This window comes from Xenopus laevis, chromosome 2S, assembly GCF_017654675.1.
Source record: "Xenopus laevis strain J_2021 chromosome 2S, Xenopus_laevis_v10.1, whole genome shotgun sequence".
Lineage (NCBI taxonomy): Eukaryota > Metazoa > Chordata > Amphibia > Anura > Pipidae > Xenopus > Xenopus laevis.
Window position 1 is genome coordinate 168,638,319 of NC_054374.1, and position 20,783 is coordinate 168,659,101.

The 20,783-nt window shown below is 41.0% G+C and overlaps 1 protein-coding gene across 1 annotated transcript; it reads right to left on the bottom strand.

The window, feature by feature from the left end:
* Nucleotides 1-933: 933 nt before the first annotated feature.
* LOC121400736 (vomeronasal type-2 receptor 26-like) lies at nucleotides 934-5,224 on the bottom strand. Its single transcript, XM_041584690.1, has 4 exons — nucleotides 4,323-5,224; nucleotides 3,463-3,696; nucleotides 2,745-2,868; nucleotides 934-1,838 (listed from the first exon to the last, which is right to left on the bottom strand). The coding sequence occupies exons 1-4, from the start codon at nucleotides 5,178-5,180 to the stop codon at nucleotides 934-936; spliced, it is 2,121 nt and encodes a 706-aa protein (XP_041440624.1). The 5' UTR covers nucleotides 5,181-5,224.
* Between the last annotated feature and the right edge of the window lie 15,559 nt (nucleotides 5,225-20,783).

Consider the following 20,783-nt stretch of genomic DNA (forward strand, 5'->3'; position numbering starts at 1 on the left):
TTTCTCTTGTACAATATTGTCCTTGATACATCCTGGAAAAGTTCGATGTTGTTATCTTCATACTGTATGTCAGGAGACCAAATTCTTTGGCTTTGGTTAAGATCTCATCTTTCAGTTAACTGTGTAAGCAACATAAGATGTCTCTAGGTACATTCAGAGGTGCTGCCTTTAGTTTCTGAACTCTATGGGCCCTATCTATGTTTATGTCCACAGATGACTCCCTCTTCAGAATAGAGTTGAAAATTTGTAGCAGTGCAGTGCGAATGTCTTCAGCTTGAACTGCTCCAGGCACCCCCCCTTATTCTTATATTATTCCTCCTGCTCCTATTTTCCTGATCTTCCATCTGCCTTTGTAGTTCCTGAATGATAGTGTCTTGCTGCTGTATGTGCTTATAGATGGATCTCTGATTGTCATTGCACTGACTTAGGTTGCGTTCTACTCCATCTGTACATGCTGACAGGGATAATATATCCCTCTTTATAGCCAGGATTTCTTCCTTAAAGGTGGCAGTGACCTCCTGGAGCATTTCTTTAATGTCCTTTTTTTGAGGGGAGACTAGTAATGTAGGACCGCAGGTCCAATTCATCCTCCGCTTCACTCCCACCCTCTGATTGCTCTCTGTTGGAGTCTGCTTCCTCATCTCTCAGCCTCGTGTGGGCGCCATCTTGAATTCGGCGCGACCCACTCCTCTCTTTGGAAATAGTGATGCTATATCACTGGAAGCTGCTGCCAGGTGCCTCCTGGGAGTTCTCTCCTTATCCGCTCTTGGTTTGTGAGTTTTCCCCATCTTTCGGCGTTGTTTTAAAGGCTGGCTGGAGTCAGTGTGCACGGAGCTACAGGCTTATGCTACCATTCGGCTCAGAATCAAGCCACCGCCTTAAGGTTTTTAATGCTGCTTAACACTTAGTAATAATAATAATGATAGCAATAAATCACTGTAAGGGTTTTCCAGTTATGTAGCTCCGAGTGTTCTTCTCAGGATGGAAGAGGATAATGTGGCACTTGGGAATGAAGATACAGCCCAGCAGCCCTGCACTGGAAGTCAGGATAGCAAAGATCTCCACAGCCACCATGTATTTGCCCTTGGTGCTCAGGTACGCTGGGATGAAGGACACCCAAACACTGCAGAACACCAGCATACTGAAAGTGATCAGCTGGGCCTCATTGAAACTGTCTGGTAACTTCCTAACCAGGAAAGCAACAATGAAACTTAATGCAGACAGGAATCCCATGTAACCAATCACAGTGTAGAATGCAGTGACAGAACCTTCATTACATTGTAATATCATCTTCCCAGTGTAAGTGTGAGTGTCATAGTCTGGAAATGGTGGGGAGGAGATCAGCCAGACCAGGCATATCCCAACCTGGACCAGTGAGCAGAGAAGGACCAGCCAGATGGACACTCTGGTTCCCACCCATTTCTTTATCTTGCTTCCAGGCTTTGTGGCATTAAAGGCAATGACAACTGTGACCGTTTTAGCCAGGACACAAGAGACAGAAAGTGTAAAATTGATCCCAAATGTAACTTGTCTGAGCAGGCAGGTGACTTTCTGAGGTCGCCCAATGAACAAGAAGCAGCAGAGGAAGGACAATGTGAGTGAGAGGAGGAGCGTGTAGCTCATGGTTTGGTTATTGGCCTTGACCACTGGAGTTTTGTGATGTTTTATGAAAATCAGAACCACTGATGTGACAATAAGACTAAAGAAAACTGAGACTGCAGCCAGAGACTGTCCGAATGGATCTTCATATGAAAGGAATTCTATTGTTTTCTGGATGCAAACAGTTCTATTGTCATTGGGCCACTGACCTTCTGGGCATTGGATACAGGTTTCCATATCTGTGGGATATCAAAGAGTATTATGAAATGCTATGTTGAGACCACTGTAATGTACATGTTTTGGCTATGGATTAAAGAAATACATAAAATTAACATCATACTGTCCTAACATCTTCTTTTCATGTTTTTTTTTTTAAATCAGTTGAAATGTGTTAATATGTGATAACAGGAAAAAAAAACACATTGCGTCCATTTAAATTATCTATTTTATTCCTCCAAAGTTCATACATTTTTTTGTCAGATGGTGCATCAGAAACATGTCAATGGATCTCAGTTCATTGACAAGTTTCTGAAGCCAGTTGGAAACATGAGATCGCTATGGACAGTCAGTAGGAGAGACATAGAAGATATCTGTACTGCTGCATGGGAAGGACTATAAGTAGAAAAAGTACTGTCTCTCTCATTCATGCCTTCATATATTTATATACATAGCAATTTAGGTTGGAAAAAAAGACACGTCCATCCAGTTCAACCTTTTTTATCTCTATAAAACCTGCCTAACTGTTAGTTGATCAAGAGGAAGGATAAAAAAAAACACTTCTGGAGCTTCTCCAATTTGCCTCAGAGGGGAAAATTCCAGACTCCAAGATGGCAGTCATCCAATCCAACTTTTTACTAAGAGCTTTTTTCTTTATCCCATGATTTTCATGCCATCCAACCCCTTTTTTGAAACTATCTAATGTATCTCCCAGTAGAACTGATTTGGGGGGGGCCTTCCCATATCCTCCCAGCTCTCACTGAATCATTTCTAAATGTTAAGAAGGAACTATATTCTATTGCAATTATATTATATATACGAAAATAATTAACATAAAGTGCTTTATATGTAAGTCAGCCCAGGTCAGACAACCATTTTGTTGGGATAAAACATTGGTTAATATCCCCCTTTCTGATGAGATTGGTGACCTGTTGTGTTGGAGATATGTCCTTCTGCGCAGGGCACACAGTCATAACAGCAGGAAAACTGTACTTCTCTGGATTTTTTTTGGTATCCTGGGATACAACTTTCACTGCAGACAGACTGAGGAACCTGAAACCAAAAACCATACGAGCAGTAAGACCAGGATTTGTACCTTCTGGACAGGAGGATAATAACTGAATAATTATTTTGAGATATACAGTGAAGCAAAACCTTCAAAAAGTTGAAATGTAGAGGAGTGCTGCTCTTGCCAACCTTACGCGGCTGACAATAGTGCTGAGAGGGGAAAATATTGTGTAGTGAACACAGTGGCTATTTATTGATTGTAAACGTATCAGCCCCTTTTTGACCACAAGTAGCAATTTAAGGGCACATGATGCACATATATTGGCCTCCAAACGTTCTCCCCAAGTGACTTCCAAACAGTTTCAAGTTGCAGGTAAAACATATTCACTATAAAATTCATAGTGAAATACAAGATATTTTATGAATCAGACAAGGTAAGTGTAGGATTGGCCAGACAAGGAATGATTTTACGTAGTTGACCAGTTTGAATACATTACAATATGTTGCATAGCATTCTTGTTTTGTTTGAAGGGGAGGAAACTCTTAGTAGCTTCATGTTCATAATATACTGATTTTGGAGAGTGAAGAGGATATTTTTGCTTGTGAGTTTCTCTTTGTTAAACCTTACTAGGAACTCACCTCTGTAAAATCTGGGTGCCACAAGATGACTCTGTCATTGACAATCAGCTGATCAGGGGTCAACGTGTTGAAGCTTCCCACTTCAATCACACTCATTATACTGCTGCTTTGATTAGGGAACATGACCAAGTTTTTGAGATCATATTGTCCTTGAGTTTCTCCTTCATCATTGATGTAAATCTCTTCTTGTGATGATGAAGATGTGAAATGAACGTTTCTCAGCAAGTGATTCAGCTAAGGGAAAACCACATCATTATTTTATGGAGGGAGTGGATGCTTCTAGAAAGCCAGATGAGAAAGACCTTAGTAAGAAGTTTAATTATAAGGTAATCAAGATGGTGGATTAAGAAAGGTGTGAGCATGGGGTGAGGAAACCACTTCCAACTGGGATGGGATTAGATAAAGAAAATACAGAACAAAAGAACTTCTGCACACACAGAACAACTGCCGGTAACCCTGAAAAGTTCAGTTGCATGTAGCACAACGTTTAGGGGGCACCCCAATTGTCAAGCACAATGTTTCTCTGGAAAGAAGGTGCTTGTGAAGGGCTTTGATTAATCATTACAAGAACATTATAAAGTGACAGGACAAAAAAAAAAGCAAAGGACAAAAAACAAGACTTAAAGAACTGAACTTTCTTTCAAGCAAAAGAATACCCTACTGGGTAATGCTGTAGTGGCTCATTCTACTAAAACGACTAAATTGTTTGAACCCAAATTAACAATGTAGCCATATGAAAAAAACTAAGTAAAATACATATAAAAAGATGATAAACATGCTTAGCAGTTTCTGCAAATGTCTATGTCAGATTGGACTGATCAAAGGATCCTATAGTTTGATAACTGAAACCAACATCCCACCTTCCATGGATTCAGTTTGCTCTCCAGTTGGTCTTTGTCTGTAGGTGCCCCATGAGAGAGTAATAGATGTAGCGCATGGGCCAACAAATACACAGCTTTGTACACACTGTATGATACTCTGAGATCTATCTCTTGAAAGTGAAGAACTGATGCAAGGCTTTTATTTCCAGAGCATTTCATTGTTATATTGTCTTTACTGGGTAATTTAATTATATTCAATGTTTTATTTTGCATTTGAGGAGTTTGAGAAAGGCTACAATTAAATGAAATATACCAGATTGCGAATATGTAGGGATCTTCTGGATACTGATCAGGGTTTACACTAAGGAGGAAGTCATGAAATCCGGCAATGTCACCAGCAGAAAGTAGAAAAATCAAACTTCCATTCAAGATTTCTGCAAGGTCATAATATAAAATATCAACATATAATGATGTGACTGTCATAATCCATAGTCTTTTTAAATTAGAATTTCCATGTGTAAAGGTCAATACATCGATTAGCTTTTCTTTGGAAACGCAGATTATAATAACTCTGGCAGTTGATTTTAGGATTATACGTTCCCAACTGACTGTTTCCCATTGATTCCAATCTAATTCATGAACAAATTCCACACACATTCCATTGCTTGTAATCAGGTCTATTAGTTCTCTCTTTATATAATCACTCTCACTATCTGATATTATGACTCCCACCCAGGTCCAACCAAAGTGCTTCAGCAGCTGAATGAGAGCTCGATGGATATATCCTTCATTAGGGACCACTCGGTAGAAGTATGGGAACCTGGATCTGTCAGTGAACATGACATCTGTGGCTCCATAGCTGATCTGAAATATTAAAGTTAAGATTGTTTCCTTCATCACAAACCAAAACAACTGGTATTATGTTGCAGCCTCCTAACAAAACAGGTGCAACAGAGAAGTAAATAGTAGCTTAGTTTGAAAAAAAAACGATTTTACTGCGTCCATCTAAAGAACAATCAAGGTGATCATTTGAGACATTGGGGGTCAATCAACCAGGACACTAAGGGGGGGAAGAATTTGTACTTGTGTCTGTGGAAGTTGGCAAGGAGAAGGCATCAAGGACTATTCACTTTAACTCTTTTTGGACAGCTCCTCCCAATGGCCACTCCTCATGCATACAACTAAAACACCCTTCTACCACCACACTAGCAAGGAGCCATCTGGGTAACCAATGTAACACATGAGCTACTGGGAGTTGGTGGGAGATTTTATCCACCTGCCCATGTGACAAATTAGGGCTGAATTGGGTTGGGTGCTAAGTCAAAGAAATAACACACTGATCAATATAGCATTACAAAAGATTTCCATTATTTAGGAACAAGAACTGTAGCAGCTCCTGTAAGATCATGAAAAGTAGAAATGAAATGGAAAGTAGGAATAACTGAGCGGCTCAGAGCGCAACTATACGGTTACTATATAAGTTACTATATAAGTTTGAAGAGTTTATTTGGACTCAAGTACCTTTTAATGAAAAAGGTTTTAGGCGCAACTCACTGCAGGGAAAAGCACAAGTTGCCCAATGCACTGGCTGATGTAAATGAGTCCTATAGGTCTACACTGATGGAACTAGATTTGTCTGACCACATCATATGAGACACTGGGATATTTATTACAATGGGATTTGGCTCTGGTGCCGTGATCCTTTTTATGAGTATTTGTCTATAATGTCCTCTAATGTTCTTGTAAAGTGTAATCATGTCCCCTCACAAGCGCCTTTTTTCCCCCAGAGAAAACAACCCCAACCTTGTCAGTCTCCCCTCATAATTTAACTCTTCCCTCCCTCTAACCAGTTTAGTTGCACTTAGTCTCTGCACTCTCTCCAGCTCATTTATATCCCTCTTATGGACTGGAGCGAGTGAGTGAGAAGTGGATGAATGTAGAGTATTTGATAAAGTAAACTGAGACATTTCGAGGTGATTCCTGACAGCTTTTGTTACTGTTAGGGGCAAGTTGCTATTTCTGAGTTTTCTTTGTCTCATCCCATTTGTGCAGTTGTGTTCACAATCACCTGAGCTCTGTGTGTAACTCCTGCTGCTGCTGCTACACTGCTCTGGGCAGATCTGTTACATATAAAACCATAAATTGAAGTCAAGTATCATCTCTTATTAGCCCTTCTAAAAGCCACTGATGTCAGACTAACCGGCCAATATTTACAGGCTAAATAGCAGCACCACATTAGCAATTATATAGTGTCCCGGCACTGTGCCAGACCTCAATGATTCCTGAAAGAGTAAATAAAGAGGTTTGGCCATCACAGAGCTGATCTTGTTTAGTACCCTGGGGTGAATATCATCTGCTCCCAGAACTTTGGCCGATTCCCAAATATTGCATGGAAGTATCCCTTCAGTTCAGTTGGGTGCAGTCACACTTTGGCTCAGAAATGTTCAAGTTTGCATCAAAATAACAGTCAATAAAATATACTTATCCTTTTCAAGATTTTCTTGACAAAGCCGCCAGCTTGTTATTTGCCATAGGCCGATGTAAATATTATATTTCAAGGCAGAAAGGTTGTTACAGGCCTAGGCAAGGAATTTCAACAACAATGCACAGAAAGGTTTAATTGGCTAAAAGTTCCAGTCCATCATAATGACAATAAAAAGCAAATCATGCCCCATTGGATTGAAATGATATCATTGTTACAGGTCAAAAGACAACATTAATCACATAGCACCTTGTTTTAATAACCGTAGTTTATTACATTTGCTAATAACCTGACCAAAGAAAGTGATCTATTCTTATGTTCCTGGTTAAAGTTCTACATAACAATGCAGTAGCTGAGGGTAATGGTGGGACCCAGTGAGGACAGACTCAGTCAGGGTAAAGTCAGTGAGGAGCCCCACTATAGTACCTGAGGGACTGCTGCAAGTTAGTGAGGAAGGAAACATAGAACATTGCTAAAATATGAAGAAACTCCTTGCAGTACAGTACCTGAGGGTAATGGTACAAGCCAGTGAGGTGGGACATTATGTAGGAAGATTCAGATGTCAAATCTCCAATGAAACCAGCCAGGACTCCCCTCGGCTCACACTCATAATTAGGAACTAATTCTCTTCCTCCTGACAGTATTGACATCACAGACCTCATTGATCTTCCTTCTAGAGCCCATGTATTACACACCATATATCCCAGGGTGATGTTGGGTAAAATGTCAGTTCTTTGATTTATCTCGTCAATGGTGAACTTGAGTGCCAGATAGTGATGATAGTAAAATTCAGCACTACTGTAAAGAAAATGACTTTCTTACTCAAATCCCATACCATAATTCATCATATTTCATACTCTACTGGATACATTTAATGTAAGGATCTTTAATCCTATGAAAAGAAGTGGCATTTAGACAAGATTCCCAGGTCCATTGTTTGGGGATAGATTCCACTCATGTATCTAATGAGTAATGTGAAAGTAGAAGATTTATATAGTGCTTTTCTCCAGTGGTACTCTTTAAATGGTCTTAGCAAACAAGCCATCATTTCCAATCTAAGCATGAAAGGGCACCATCAGATCAAGTGACTTGAGCAGGGTAAGATACATGTAATACACTCCATCATGGAGTAACACATTATGTGATGTTCATGGTGGAATCCTGTGTGGGTCCAATCTGCAGACCAGTGCCTAACCTGGACCTGCTGACCTGCAACTTAACCTGCACCCTCCACCACCCCAATAAGTTCCCCTACCTAGACTCGCTACCTGAGCCAGCCGTTTACTTACCTTCTGACCCAGGACCCATGAAACCGTAAATGATGTTACTAGTGATGGGACAAATTGTGCACAAACCTCAGGGGAGGGATCAATCCAGCACCTTAAAATGTTACCCAGTTGGGTTACCCATGGAATACCCACAAAATCAGGAAATCTAAACATGCTGCCAAAACCCCTGATCACTTTGCAGGTATTCGTCTGGTACCCGACCTGATGTAGGACTCAAGTTAATGGTCACATCACATAGACAAAGACAAGAGCTTCTCTCAACTCAACCCATTATCATTATATTAAGTGAAAGTGAGTGGAGGATTTGCCAAACTAGGAATGACTTTGACATCCCCAATTTCCAATATTGAGGAATATGCCCCTTAGAGGCCCATTTATTAAAGGCCAAATTTAAACTGTATTTCTCTAAAATCACAAATGTCAGAAAATTTTATTAAGAGGTACAAATTTAAAAAGTATAAAAGGGAAAAAAAGGATGTGGAAAACATACGACTTTCTCTAAAACCTCTAAAAAATGTAGTTTTTTAGATAATTACAATCGTAAAAACAGAAATCCTGAAAAGTCTGAATGGTTAAAAAAAGGTCCGATAGGATGAGTGCAGCTCTCATTGACCTTTATGGGACCTCGGCTGCTTTTACTTGAATACGTTTTTTATGAGAGTTTTCATGGGTTTACACTTAATAAATATCAAATTTTTATAGAAATTTAAAAAACACAAAAATACAATTTGTGTGAAAAAAAATCAAATCTGAATGTTATTCAATTATTCCCTTAGTGATATTTTTAATCACTTAAGACTTTCCTCTGTAGATTTCATTTCTAAATTGGATCTGTTGTCTGGTCGTCAAGATCCTTTGCTCCAGAGCCTCTCATAGTACAACATGTATTCAACTCAGAATTCATGCAGTGGACTTACATTTTATGGTCAAATTGGACAACATAAATTTTCTGAACACTAAGCGGAAGATTTATCAAGGGGCAAATTTTGAGTTTATGGGAGTTATTAAAAACTCCCATAAACTTGAAATTCGAAAAAATTATTTAAAAAACACTGAATACATTAAAGCCATTTTCGCATTTGTATCTGACATTTCAGTTCAAGGCCAAAGTGTTTCCCTGTGTGAAATCTCTCCCAACACAGAACTGCAGTTAAAGCTACAAGTCTGTAAAGGAACCGTCCAATGTAGTCTGTATAAAGGAGAAGCAAATTAATTAAAAAAACCTTACCCCTTATCCTTCATAGACCCCCCAACCTGCTCCTCTTCCAGCCTAGGTGGTACCCTTGGTAAATGCCCCTAACTCTTTACTTACCCCTCGGTGCAGTTTCGGAGCAGTGGAGGTAGGGGGATAAAAGGTTTTTTCAATTAAGGGTTAGCTTCTCCTTTAAAAAGAACACAGAATCTGGAGAGCAGCGGATGAAGCCATCACTGAAGGGTAGTTACATCCAAAACACTTCTTATATCACTTATTTTAACATGAGCCACATAATACAGGTATGGGATCCTTTATCTGGAAACCCATTGTCCAGAAAGATCCGAAGAAAAGACCATCTCCCATAGACTCCATTTTATCCAAATATTACAAATTTTAAAAACAGTCGCTTGTAGTTGATCCCAACTAAGATATAATTAATCCTTATTGGAGGCAAAACCAGCCTATTGGCTTTATTTAATATGATTTTCTAGTAGACTTAAGGTATGAAGATCCAAATTACAGAAAGATCCATTATTCAGAAAGCCACAGAGCATTCTGGATAACGGGTCCCATACCTGTACTGACATTTCACTTGTAAAGACTGAAAGAAAATCTTGTTTATAGATAAATGAAGACACAGGGGTCTAACTTGTATCTCAGTTTGTTCTTACTCAAACCCTTGGCTACAGTGATCTGTATTTGAGAGAACTAAAAGATCATTTGTATGGATAGTTTATGTGTTTAAGTATTAAATTGTATTGTTTGGTTTAAAACATTGGTACTATCAGTAATATGAGTATCAGTGGGACAGAGCTTCATACATGAGTGGTATCATTTCTCTCACAATGTTTTATATAGTGATTTTCCATTAAATACAAGTGGACACTTACTCAAAGTTAAACTTTGACCTGAAAGCATTAACCATTGGTATATTATCAGGTTCGAATACTTTTCGATCAAAGCTCATCTGCATTATTCCTCCCAGTAAAATGTCCCCAGCCTGGTACAGATGATCACTTTTGAAGTAATTCTTTAAGGAACATTGGGGGTTCAACTTCTCCTCAACAACAGCAGAGATAACAGCAGAGACAGCAGAGATAATTAACAGAAACAGGTCACAACAAAATAGCAAGAGGAAAGGATTTGTGTGCATGTTGTACTGTTGTCTCAGTAATGTAATAGCAGAAACTTGTCTGACACAGACACAGACTTCCAGACAGTTGCAAGTCACCAGCCTTTCATATTGCCCATGTTTCATATAGTCAGATATAACAATCACATCTCAGCCTTGGCTCAGAGAAGCAGTGGGGAACTGGGCTCTGACAAACCTCTGTTTATATAACAAATCCACTACATTCTATTCACTACCCTGTACAATATACAAACACTGATTAGCTTTTGCTAAAACAGAGAGATCCCTGGGCTGTTGCTAAATCAGTTTCATACGAATCTTGTTTAATTGCTGCTTTGTGTCTGAAGCCAAATATATCAGTTCTACAAGGAATGGGAAGCAGAAAAAACAGAAAGTAATAACATTATTCTTCCATTTTAATGGTATTGTATTGTGTGACTGTGAACTGGACTGTGGTTTCCAAAGGTCCGAGAATTATACTTCCATATTCCTTAAATATGATCAGAATGTGGTCATTATTCCATATATGCGACGAGCTACATAGAGACTTGCTTTATTTCACAATAATGTAAATCTCATTGTGGTTACCACATCCTTAGTACCACCTACTAGCATTACGGGCCACAAGTGCAGTTGTAGTAGCGTAGTTTTAATGTAGTCAATGCAAAAAAATGCCATTCCTTAAAGGTAGTTGCTTTTAAAAGCACTTCCATTCATTGGCACAGCGGAACCCTGGAGCTATTGCCACCTCCGCAGGTAGTGGCAGCTCCTGGACTCTCACACTTGATGCAGCAAACTAGTGCCTAAAGAACTGGGAGCACACAGAATTTAATGCCAAAATTTGTGGAAAATGTGAACTTTATGAACAGGAATGACTCTCAGCTTATTCATCAATAGGGTTTGGATCTGCTCCCTTAGCTGAAGGCTCAGATATGTGAGCTTCCATGTTTTTGTTGAGGTATGTGAATCTACTTTGGGGCCTTGATTGTCTCTATTAAGAGTTTAGCCATCATTAGTTTTACTCTCGGTTGTGTAGACAGATAGAAATAACAGTTCAAAATCTCTGCTTTTCCTCTGTTCTCATCCCTCTGAAACCAAGGAGCTAATTTATTTTTTTCCACAATTTGAGAAAATCACGGAGAAAGAATGTTAGTTAGTTAGTTCATGGGAATAGTTTCTAACTACTTTATTTATTTATTTTTCCAGTTCATGAAAAATTTAATTTGTTTGCCTCGTTAATCCTTAATCACGTACGTGCTGACACGCAAATTCTCAGGCTGCAAAGAATGTACAGCATACGTGTTTTAGCAGCTGAGCTTTTTCTCTGCATCAGTGGCTTTTGCTGCCTCCACAGAGAGTGGGGAGGTAAGACAACCCCCTATGCAACGAGGCTAGGGGGCTGTCAATTCTGAAAACATCACAAGGAGCATCTGCTACTTCACTTAAATTCTTCCTCCCTGCAGAGCCGCCCACACACTTCCTTCTGCACAACAGCTCTGCACACCCGCTGCCCAGGACTCCTCCAGCAATTCCAGTGATCCTCCTGCTCCAAAAACATGTCCAAGTGCATGTTTTTTACACACTTACATACACTTACATACACTTACAGTACATTTATACACTTACACACACATTTTAGAAAAGATTGTTTTTTTTTATTTTAGCACACTTGCTCCCTTTTGTACACTTATTTACATGTATTTATGTATACACAAAAAGTGACAAACAGGTGTTTTTTGTTTTTTTTACTTATTCATTGTACCGTTATCTTTTGTTTTTTTGCCTAAAAACTTGTTAATTTGGCAGCGTGACTTTTGGATAATTGATTTTGGCCACTAATTACACTGTTGGATCAGTTATTTTGTTATTTCATTTTATCCTTTCATTCTTTATGTATCTTTAGTATAGTTTAGCTGGTTGTTGCTTTTGTATAGGAAGTTATATTTTACTGTTAAATATTGGGTATTGGAAAAATGCTTATATTCCAGTATTGATTAAGTTTGAATATGTTTCATTTGTGCCTCCTGACTTGTCATTCACACATCTTTCACACACTGGTTCCCATACTCCATTTGTTCCTCAAGTCTGGAGGGATTAGGTTACAGTTAACATATGGAATTACTTATGGGTGGACTGGAGGAGGTGTATCCCATAGGTTTTGAATATATCCCTGGACAAAGAGAGGTTTGCTCTCTCTCACTGGACACACACACAGACACACACTGACTCTCACATAATACAGACATACACAAAACTTTTATACAACATATTGATACATACATATTATTTTGGTAGGCTATCAATAGAGTATTTGACTGGCTAGGTATCTGTTAATTTGTATGTATTTTATGTAACACATTTTTACACATTAAATATATTTAAATATCACCTTGGTGAGTGGTGTTTGTTGACCATAGAATTTCTACAAATTATTTTAATAAGACTGTAGTTTCTTACAGATGGCAAGCCTAGTCAGTTTATGGACCTGGACATTAGACATAAGGGAGAATTGTTTTCATACTTACCGTAATTCTCCTTTCCTGGTCACTCTCCATATCAGCATTACAACCGGGAGGCCCCTCCCATCCCTGCCCCCAGACCAGATAGTCCCTCCCTCTCCAAAACCTTAAAGGTACTCACGAGACTCACCTACCTCGTCTAATACCAAGTTCAAACCAAAGGGTGGGGAATGCTGATATGGAGAGTGACCAGGAAAGGAGAATTACGGTAAGTATGAAAACAATTCTCCCTTTTCCTGGTCACTCCATATCAGCATTACAACTGGATCTACCAAGCCATCAGCACTTAAGGGTGGGAAAACAAACACTCTCCAGACTAATAATGCAAAAAATATTTAATTCATGACACAAAAGCAAGGTGAGTCCCTGCCGTAAAAGCATGATTACTGGAGACCGAAACATCCAGAGAATAATGTTTTATGAAGGTTCTTGCTGAAGACCAGGAAGCCACTTCGCAAATCTGTGATGTTGGGACTTCCGCCAATGCTGCCCAGGATGCAGCAACCGCCCTAGATGAATGAGCTCTCAAGCCTTCTGGAGCTAGCTTACCCTGAGATTGATATGCTTTAGAGATACATAAACAGATCCATCTACTGATAGTTGATGATGATGCCGCCTGTCCCTTGTGGCAACCCGCTGGTACTACGAAGAGTCTATCCGATTTCCTAAAGTCACTTGTGACCTCAAGATAGCGATTTAGGCAACGTATTGGATCTATATTCTGCATTTCTTCCATTTCCTTGTTTCCTGCATTGAATATAGGGAGAGTAACTTCCTTCTTCAAATGAAATGGAGATACCACCTTAGGTAGAAATGACTTATCTGGCTTTAACACGACTTTATCATGCAAAAACAAGATATGATTTGGATTGCATGAAAGTGCCTGCAACTCCCCCACTCTAGAAGCGGAAGCCACTGCTATCAGAAAAAGTGTTTTAAGGGTCAAAAGCCATACTGAAATAGTCTCCAACGGTTCAAAAGGATCCAATGACAAGGCTTTTAGCACCAAAGGTAGACTCCAAACAACTGCATCCCTCTTCACTGGTGGACGTAATTTAAGAGCAGCCAACAAGAATCTTTTAATCATAGGTTCTCCGGCCCATGAAACATTAGATAATGCTGAAATAGCAGAGACATGAACTTTAAGCGTCCTGTACTGAAGACCCTTTTCCAGACCCTCTTGAAGGAACCCTAAGACCTGGGATAATGAAATCTCTTCTGAATCCTCAAGTTGTCCTTTCCATAATAAGAACCTTTCCCAAATTCTATAATATGTCAAGGAAGTAGAAGGTTTCCTAGATCTTAAGAGAGTAGATACAACAGCCTCCGACAAACCTAAGGCCAACAGCCTTTTGCGCTCAGTCTCCATGCCTGAAGAGACAAGGCCCCAGGGTTTGGATGTAACACAGGTCCCTGTTTCAGAAGATCTTTTCTCCGTGGAAGAGGCCAAGGTGGTGCAATTGCCAGCTTCAACAGAAGTGGATACCATGGTCTGCGTGGCCACTTTGGTGCAATCAATATCATCTCCACTTTGTCTTGGATGACCTTCTGCAATGTTTGAAGAATGAGTGGAAATGGAGGAAAGGGATATAGTAGAAGACCCGTCCAGTTTTGTAAAAGTGCGTCTACTGCTCTCGCCTTCGGGCAGAACCTTCTGGAGAAGAAGACTGGACATTGGTTGTTGTACCTCGAAGCCATTAGATCGACCTCTGGCAACCCCCATCTCTCCACCAGCATCTGGAATACTTCCTGATGTAGAGACCATTCGTGCACTGACAGTATATTCCGACTCAGAAAATCCGCCTTCTGATTTTCTACTCCCGGAAGGTAACCCGCTGTCAAGAGTTCCAGATTTTTCTCTGCCCAAGACAAAATCGGTTGTACTTCCTGCAGTAAGGATCTGCTCTTGGTTCCCCCCTGCTTTTTGACATATGCCACCGCAGAGGTATTGTCTATCAACATTCGAACTGATGAACCCTGGAGAACTTGGGCAAAAGAAAACAGAGCATTCTTCGCTGCCCTGATCTCTAATATATTGGATGGAACTCCTTTCTGTAGGCAAGACCATTGTCCCTGAACCCATTCCGAGTCCAGATGTGCTCCCCACCCAAACGTGGACGCATCCGAGACTAGCGTCCTCCATTGAGGTTGAGCTAATGGCAGGCCTCTGCTGAGATTCTTCTCTGATAGCCACCAACTGAGAGACTTCTTGAATGTCTGTGACAAATGTATCTGTTGATTCCAATCTTTCTTCACTCTGTTCCATTGATCCAAAAAGAGCCATTGAGCTGGTCTCATATGTAACCTTGCCCATTTGGTGACTGGAATGGTTGCTGCCATGGAACCTATCAGAGACATGAACTTCTGAGCCGAAACCTGAGACTTTTCCAGAATCTCTGATACTTGGCAAATTAAGTCCTGAATTCTTTCTGGAGGAAGTGACACTGTCCCCCTCAAAGTGTCGAACCGGGCTCCCAGGTACTGCAAGGACTGAGAGGGGACCAGATGGCTTTTCTCCCAATTTATTATCCAGCCATGAACTTGTAAGAAATTCAGAACCCGATCTCGATGAGAAATGAGGGTTTCCCTGCTTCTTGCTGATAATAGGATGTCGTCCAGGTAATGCCATATGGAGATCCCCTCCAATCTTAGAGCCGCAATCAGGGTTACCAGAACTTTGGAAAAAACCCTTGGCGAGGTTGATAGGCCAAACGGCAGGCAACGAAATTGAAAATGCCTTCCTGCTAGAGAAAAGCGAAGGAAGCGCTGATGAGCCTCTATGACTGGAATGTGGAAGTAGGCATCTCGTAGGTCTATGGAGAGAAGCCAGTCCTCTGGTAGTATTGCCGCAATGATGGAAAAAATGGACTCCATCTTGAATTTCTGAAACTTCAGGTACTTGTTTACCTCTTTGAGATTCAGAATTGGTCTCCAGCCCCCCGAAGACTTTTTCACCAGAAATAAGACTGAATAAATTCCCTTGTTCACTTCTTGAGGAGGAACTGGAATAACTGCTCTTACATCTAGTAGCCATTGCACATACTGATCCAGGGTTCTCTTCTTTTCTCCCGAAGTCGGGTAATGAGAGACTACCCTTCTGTCCTCCACTGGAACTGCGGAAAATTCCAGACGATAACCCCTTGTCAGGATGTCTAGAACCCACTGGTCTGAAATGGTAGTGTGCCAAACCTGACAAAACTCCCCTAGCCTGGCTCCCACTCTTTCCTCTACCGGCGGATAGTCAGGAAGATTTCTTCGGCTGTTGGGTCGGTCTGGACTTATCACTGCTGACAAAGGTCGATTGACCCCTTTTCCAGGGAAAGGACTTAAAATTGTCTCTGGCTCCTCTAGCCGAATAGTTAGAGAATCCTGCCCTTGCAGAACCTCGAGACATAAAAGACCTGAATGGCTGGTATCTTGGTTTCTTTTTGTCTTGTGGCAGAAACTGACTCTTTCCTCCTGAGGCTTTCGTTATAACCTCATCCAATTTTGCACCAAACAGCCGAGAACCCTCAAAAGGAAGGGTACATAAACTCATCTTGGATGAGGTATCTGCAGCCCATGGTCTGAGCCAAAGAGCCCGTCGAGCCGCTACTGAAACTGCCATAGAACGGGCAGATAGTCTTGTAAGATCTATCGCTCCCTCTGAGATAAAACCTGTAGCAATCTTCAGTTCTGTTAGGCTCTCTGAAATCTCCTTCTTATCTGCTCCTTCTATAACGGCCTTGTCGATTGAATCAATCCAAAATGACATAGCCTTGGCCACCGAAATTAAGGCTACCACCGGTTTGCATGCTGCCCCTGAAATCATAAACGCCTTTCTAAGGTCAGATTCTATTCTTCTGTCCATGGGGTCTTTTAGTGCCGAACAATCATCAATTGGTAGTGTTGTCTTCTTGGCCAGATGAATGACAGCAGGATCCACTGATGGAGAAACCATCCAATCTTTAATATCCGCCTCTCTGAACGGGTATAATCTTGCAAACCTAGAGCCTGGCGAAGTAAAAGAGACTTTCTTAGCCGCCTTCTGCCACTCTGTCTTAATCAGATCTGAAACCTCTGCAAACAAAGGAAAAGTCTGACGGTTCTTTGAAGGGGTAGGTAAAACTTTAATTGTTTTAGTATCCTCCACTTCCTCTTCCACTCCCAAGGTGAGTCTTAAGGCTTTAATTAGGGGAGGAACTAATGAAAAGTCAAAGGATTCATACATAACTTCCGACTCGTCTTCTGAATCTCTAAAAGATTCAGTTGCGTTCCTTGGGAACCCCCCTTCTTCCTCAGAAAATTCCTCATAAACCTCCCCTGTTTCCAGGGTAGGCCCTTGTTCCTCTTCCAAGGTCTCCCTGCCCAAACCAGAGGAATCAGAAGCAGACCTGCAAAAATCTTTCCAGCAGGTGTCACAGAATTTTCTGCCCAATAGAGGTGGCTTAAAGCATCCCACACATTCAGGTACTTTCAATTGGTTTCCTTTGGTCTTGCGTTTTCTAGGAAGATTTTCTTCAGGTAAGCTAAGACCAACCAAAAAAAAAAAAAAAAAAAATTTTTAGAAAAAGAAAAGAGAGAGAGAAGGAAAAACACCCACAGAAAAAAGGAGGGACTTACCTAGCTTGGAAGGCAGAGGCACCTGAGGCTAAGGGATCCATAATTCAATCCCAACAACACCGTCTAAAAAATCCCCAAGAAAAACAATTCAAGTAACAATTAGGAACCACATTCTATCCCACCAGAAACAGTAAACCAAAATACCTGCAAGGTAGACTAATCCAACCAAAATGCAAGGTGAAAAACAGAGACTGTCTCCTTAGAGATCGCAGAACAACCAGGCACTAGTATATATAGCCTAATATGGTTAACTCCTCCCCCAAAATGGCCGCCGCCTGACTCCCTGGCTATCACGCCGCGCCATCTTGGATGTGGCAAGGACACTACTCTCCCCTTTCCCCGCACGCAAGTGCGCTTCGCTAACTACGGATCCCTGCAGCATCAAGACGCTGCCGAAGACCCGCGTCTGAAGGAGGAGAGAGGAGGAGGAGAGCCAAACAGCGTAATTGTCAAGGCGCTAACCAGGCGGCGCAGAAGGACTGGGAAGTCAGGAGAGATGCGCCTCAGCGTATCAGCGCCTATAGGGAAAACAAGTAAGAGTTATCGCTGCTGAAAAAAAACTAAGGCTAAGTTACCTGCCACCAACAACGGATCCTCTGTGTCACGAGCAACCTTCATGGCCACCCACATGACACGCCTCTAGGGATAGGTGGGTACTGACTTATAGTTAACCTAATAGTCAGGAGAAAACCCCCTAATATCCCGCTCCAAGCCATACAAGGAAAGGAGGAAGGGTCCCTCGCTCTGCCCCATGTTCACCTTCAAGATTTTAATCGTATAGGGAAACGCAAGCCAGCCCTCTAGTAGTCTAAAGGCAAAAACAGAAAAGAAAAAGACGAGGTAGGTGAGTCTCGTGAGTACCTTTAAGGTTTTGGAGAGGGAGGGACTATCTGGTCTGGGGGCAGGGATGGGAGGGGCCTCCCGGTTGTAATGCTGATATGGAGTGACCAGGAAATACACATTCTGTCAGCTTCAAAAGGGGGACAGGAGGGTGTAGCTGAACTAAAGCTTCCAGATGTCTATATGAGTAAAAGAACCTAGAAGTATTTTGTGTAAGTATTACAGGCGTTGACATAATTGCGGGCGCAGTGAGAAAGATTCTGCTTTCCAGTGAGTATGGATTTTGATAATTTGGCTAATAAGAGCAAATTCAAGTTTGATATCCCTCATAGTGTTATGTCTGATGCAGAGATATTCCTATTCTTTTGTATGGAAGGGGGTAATCTATAATAGGCAAAGGGCTATGTTGTTGACAGGCAGTCTTTGACATGGATTAGAATGTCCTCTTGTGATTGGTCAACTTTGACTGATATGTAAATGAAGGAGACTTGGTGGGTTGTTCTCTCCCTATGGTATTACGGGATAGGGAAGTTGAGGCTTACTTGGCACAGCTCAACACACGGTAATGTGCTGTAATGTCAGACCTTATCATGAGACTGGCATTCCAAAATCGTGGAAGTTTGCTGGGCTCAGATAATTGAACCATGACTTGTCGGTTGTGATCTGATTGCTTCCTACGATCGTTATGGCTAGCCATGCCGATGTTCGTGTGCCGACCTTCCCTGAGGTGCGGATGAAAGATACTGTTAAGTTGGCAGTGGAGGAGAAATTTCGTGGAGAAAAAGGTCTATGCTTCATTGGAGAAAAGATTCTTTTTGGCCTTTGTGGTCTAAAGAAAGAGGATATTTTGTGCATCCAGGATTTTCCAAAGGCGGGTGTCTATGACGTTACCTTCGTAAGCCAAGTCGTCTGCCAGAATTTCCATCATGTTTATTCTCAGCATAAAGATGACCCTCTTCTGGAAGGTATCAAAGTTTCTTTGTTATACACCCAAGATACTAAGCTTTTGTTTGTACACATGTACAACCCACATGTGCCAATTGAAGATGTTACTCTTTTTCTGCTGAGATTCTGCGAGTCCGTGAAATATATTGGCAAGGCTATAAATGAGTTGGGGGTGTGGAATGCTCAAAGAAAATTTGTGGTCGTCTTAAAAGCTGACGAGACCGGCCCTGGAGGCCAATCACCCACCTGCAAATTTCATGATTGGCCCTAATAAGGGTTATCTTTTTTACAGAGATCAACCAAAATTTTGTAGGAAATGTCGATGTTATGGGCATGTTCAAGAAGATTGTAACATAGAAATATGTCGTCATTGTGGGTCTAAAGATCATGTTACAGCTGGCTGTGTATCAGAAATTATTTGTACATTGTGTGGTAAAAGTGGGCATGTATACCGTGTTTGTCCAATGTCTTATGCAAATAGGACAAAAGCAGCCAGGCAGGTAAATGCTAATGAGGTCACTGTCTTACCTGCAGAACCTGAGGTGGAGGAGGTGAGGGTTCAGCGCAGCAGTGCAAGGGTTTCTGTTGCTACCACTGAAGGTCCTAGGTTTGAGGAGGAAAGTGTGAAACAAAAGCCTAGGTCTAATTTTCCTCCAGAGGCCGAAACTGGTGTTCCTAAGGCCAAGAAAAGTAGACAAACCAAAAAGGAAAAGAAAAAAGCTAAAAACCCAACACAGGATATTAATCAGTTTCCTTCCTCTGGGGAGGGCGTATCATCTGCTGATGAGATGGAGGTTTCAGCTGAGTCATCTGGTGTGCAGTGTTCAGGGGTTAAACCACCAGATGGATCTGAGTTTCATGATAATGGCTAAAATGTTTTCCTTTTATGACCCTTATCTTTAAAACTGGCTCCTTAAATGTCAGGAGCATAAAGAGTCCTCAGAGGAGGGCTGCTTTTTCGATTACGTACAAACAATTGATTTCCATTTTTTATGTCTGCAAGAGTGTCATTTAAATTTTATGCCAAACTATGATTTATTAAAAACTGAATGGAGTTTAGGTCCATCGGTTTGGTCAGGTGGTAACGATGGTAAAGCTTCAGGTGTGGTTATTCTTTTAAAGGTCATGATTTTAAAATTCAAGCAGTTCATGAATTATACCTGGGAGAGTGGTTTTGGTAAAAGTATCCTTTAATGGTATAAGTTTTCAAATTGTAAATGTGTATGCATCAACTGAAAAGGAATTAAGATCTGATCTTTTTGCTACTTTGAATTTGTTCTTACCTGGTTCTGAGCCAATGTTTTTATTGGGTGATTTTAATTGTGTTCTCCCCGGGGAGAAGAGGGCTGGGGGGGCTGTGAACAGAACAATGGATAAATCAGCTAATTATTTAAAAAACATGGTATCTGATCTAGGTTTTACTGATGTGTGGGCAAAGTGCAATAAAAATCAACCTGGTTACACTTGGACAAATGGGAATGTAAGTTCAAGGATCG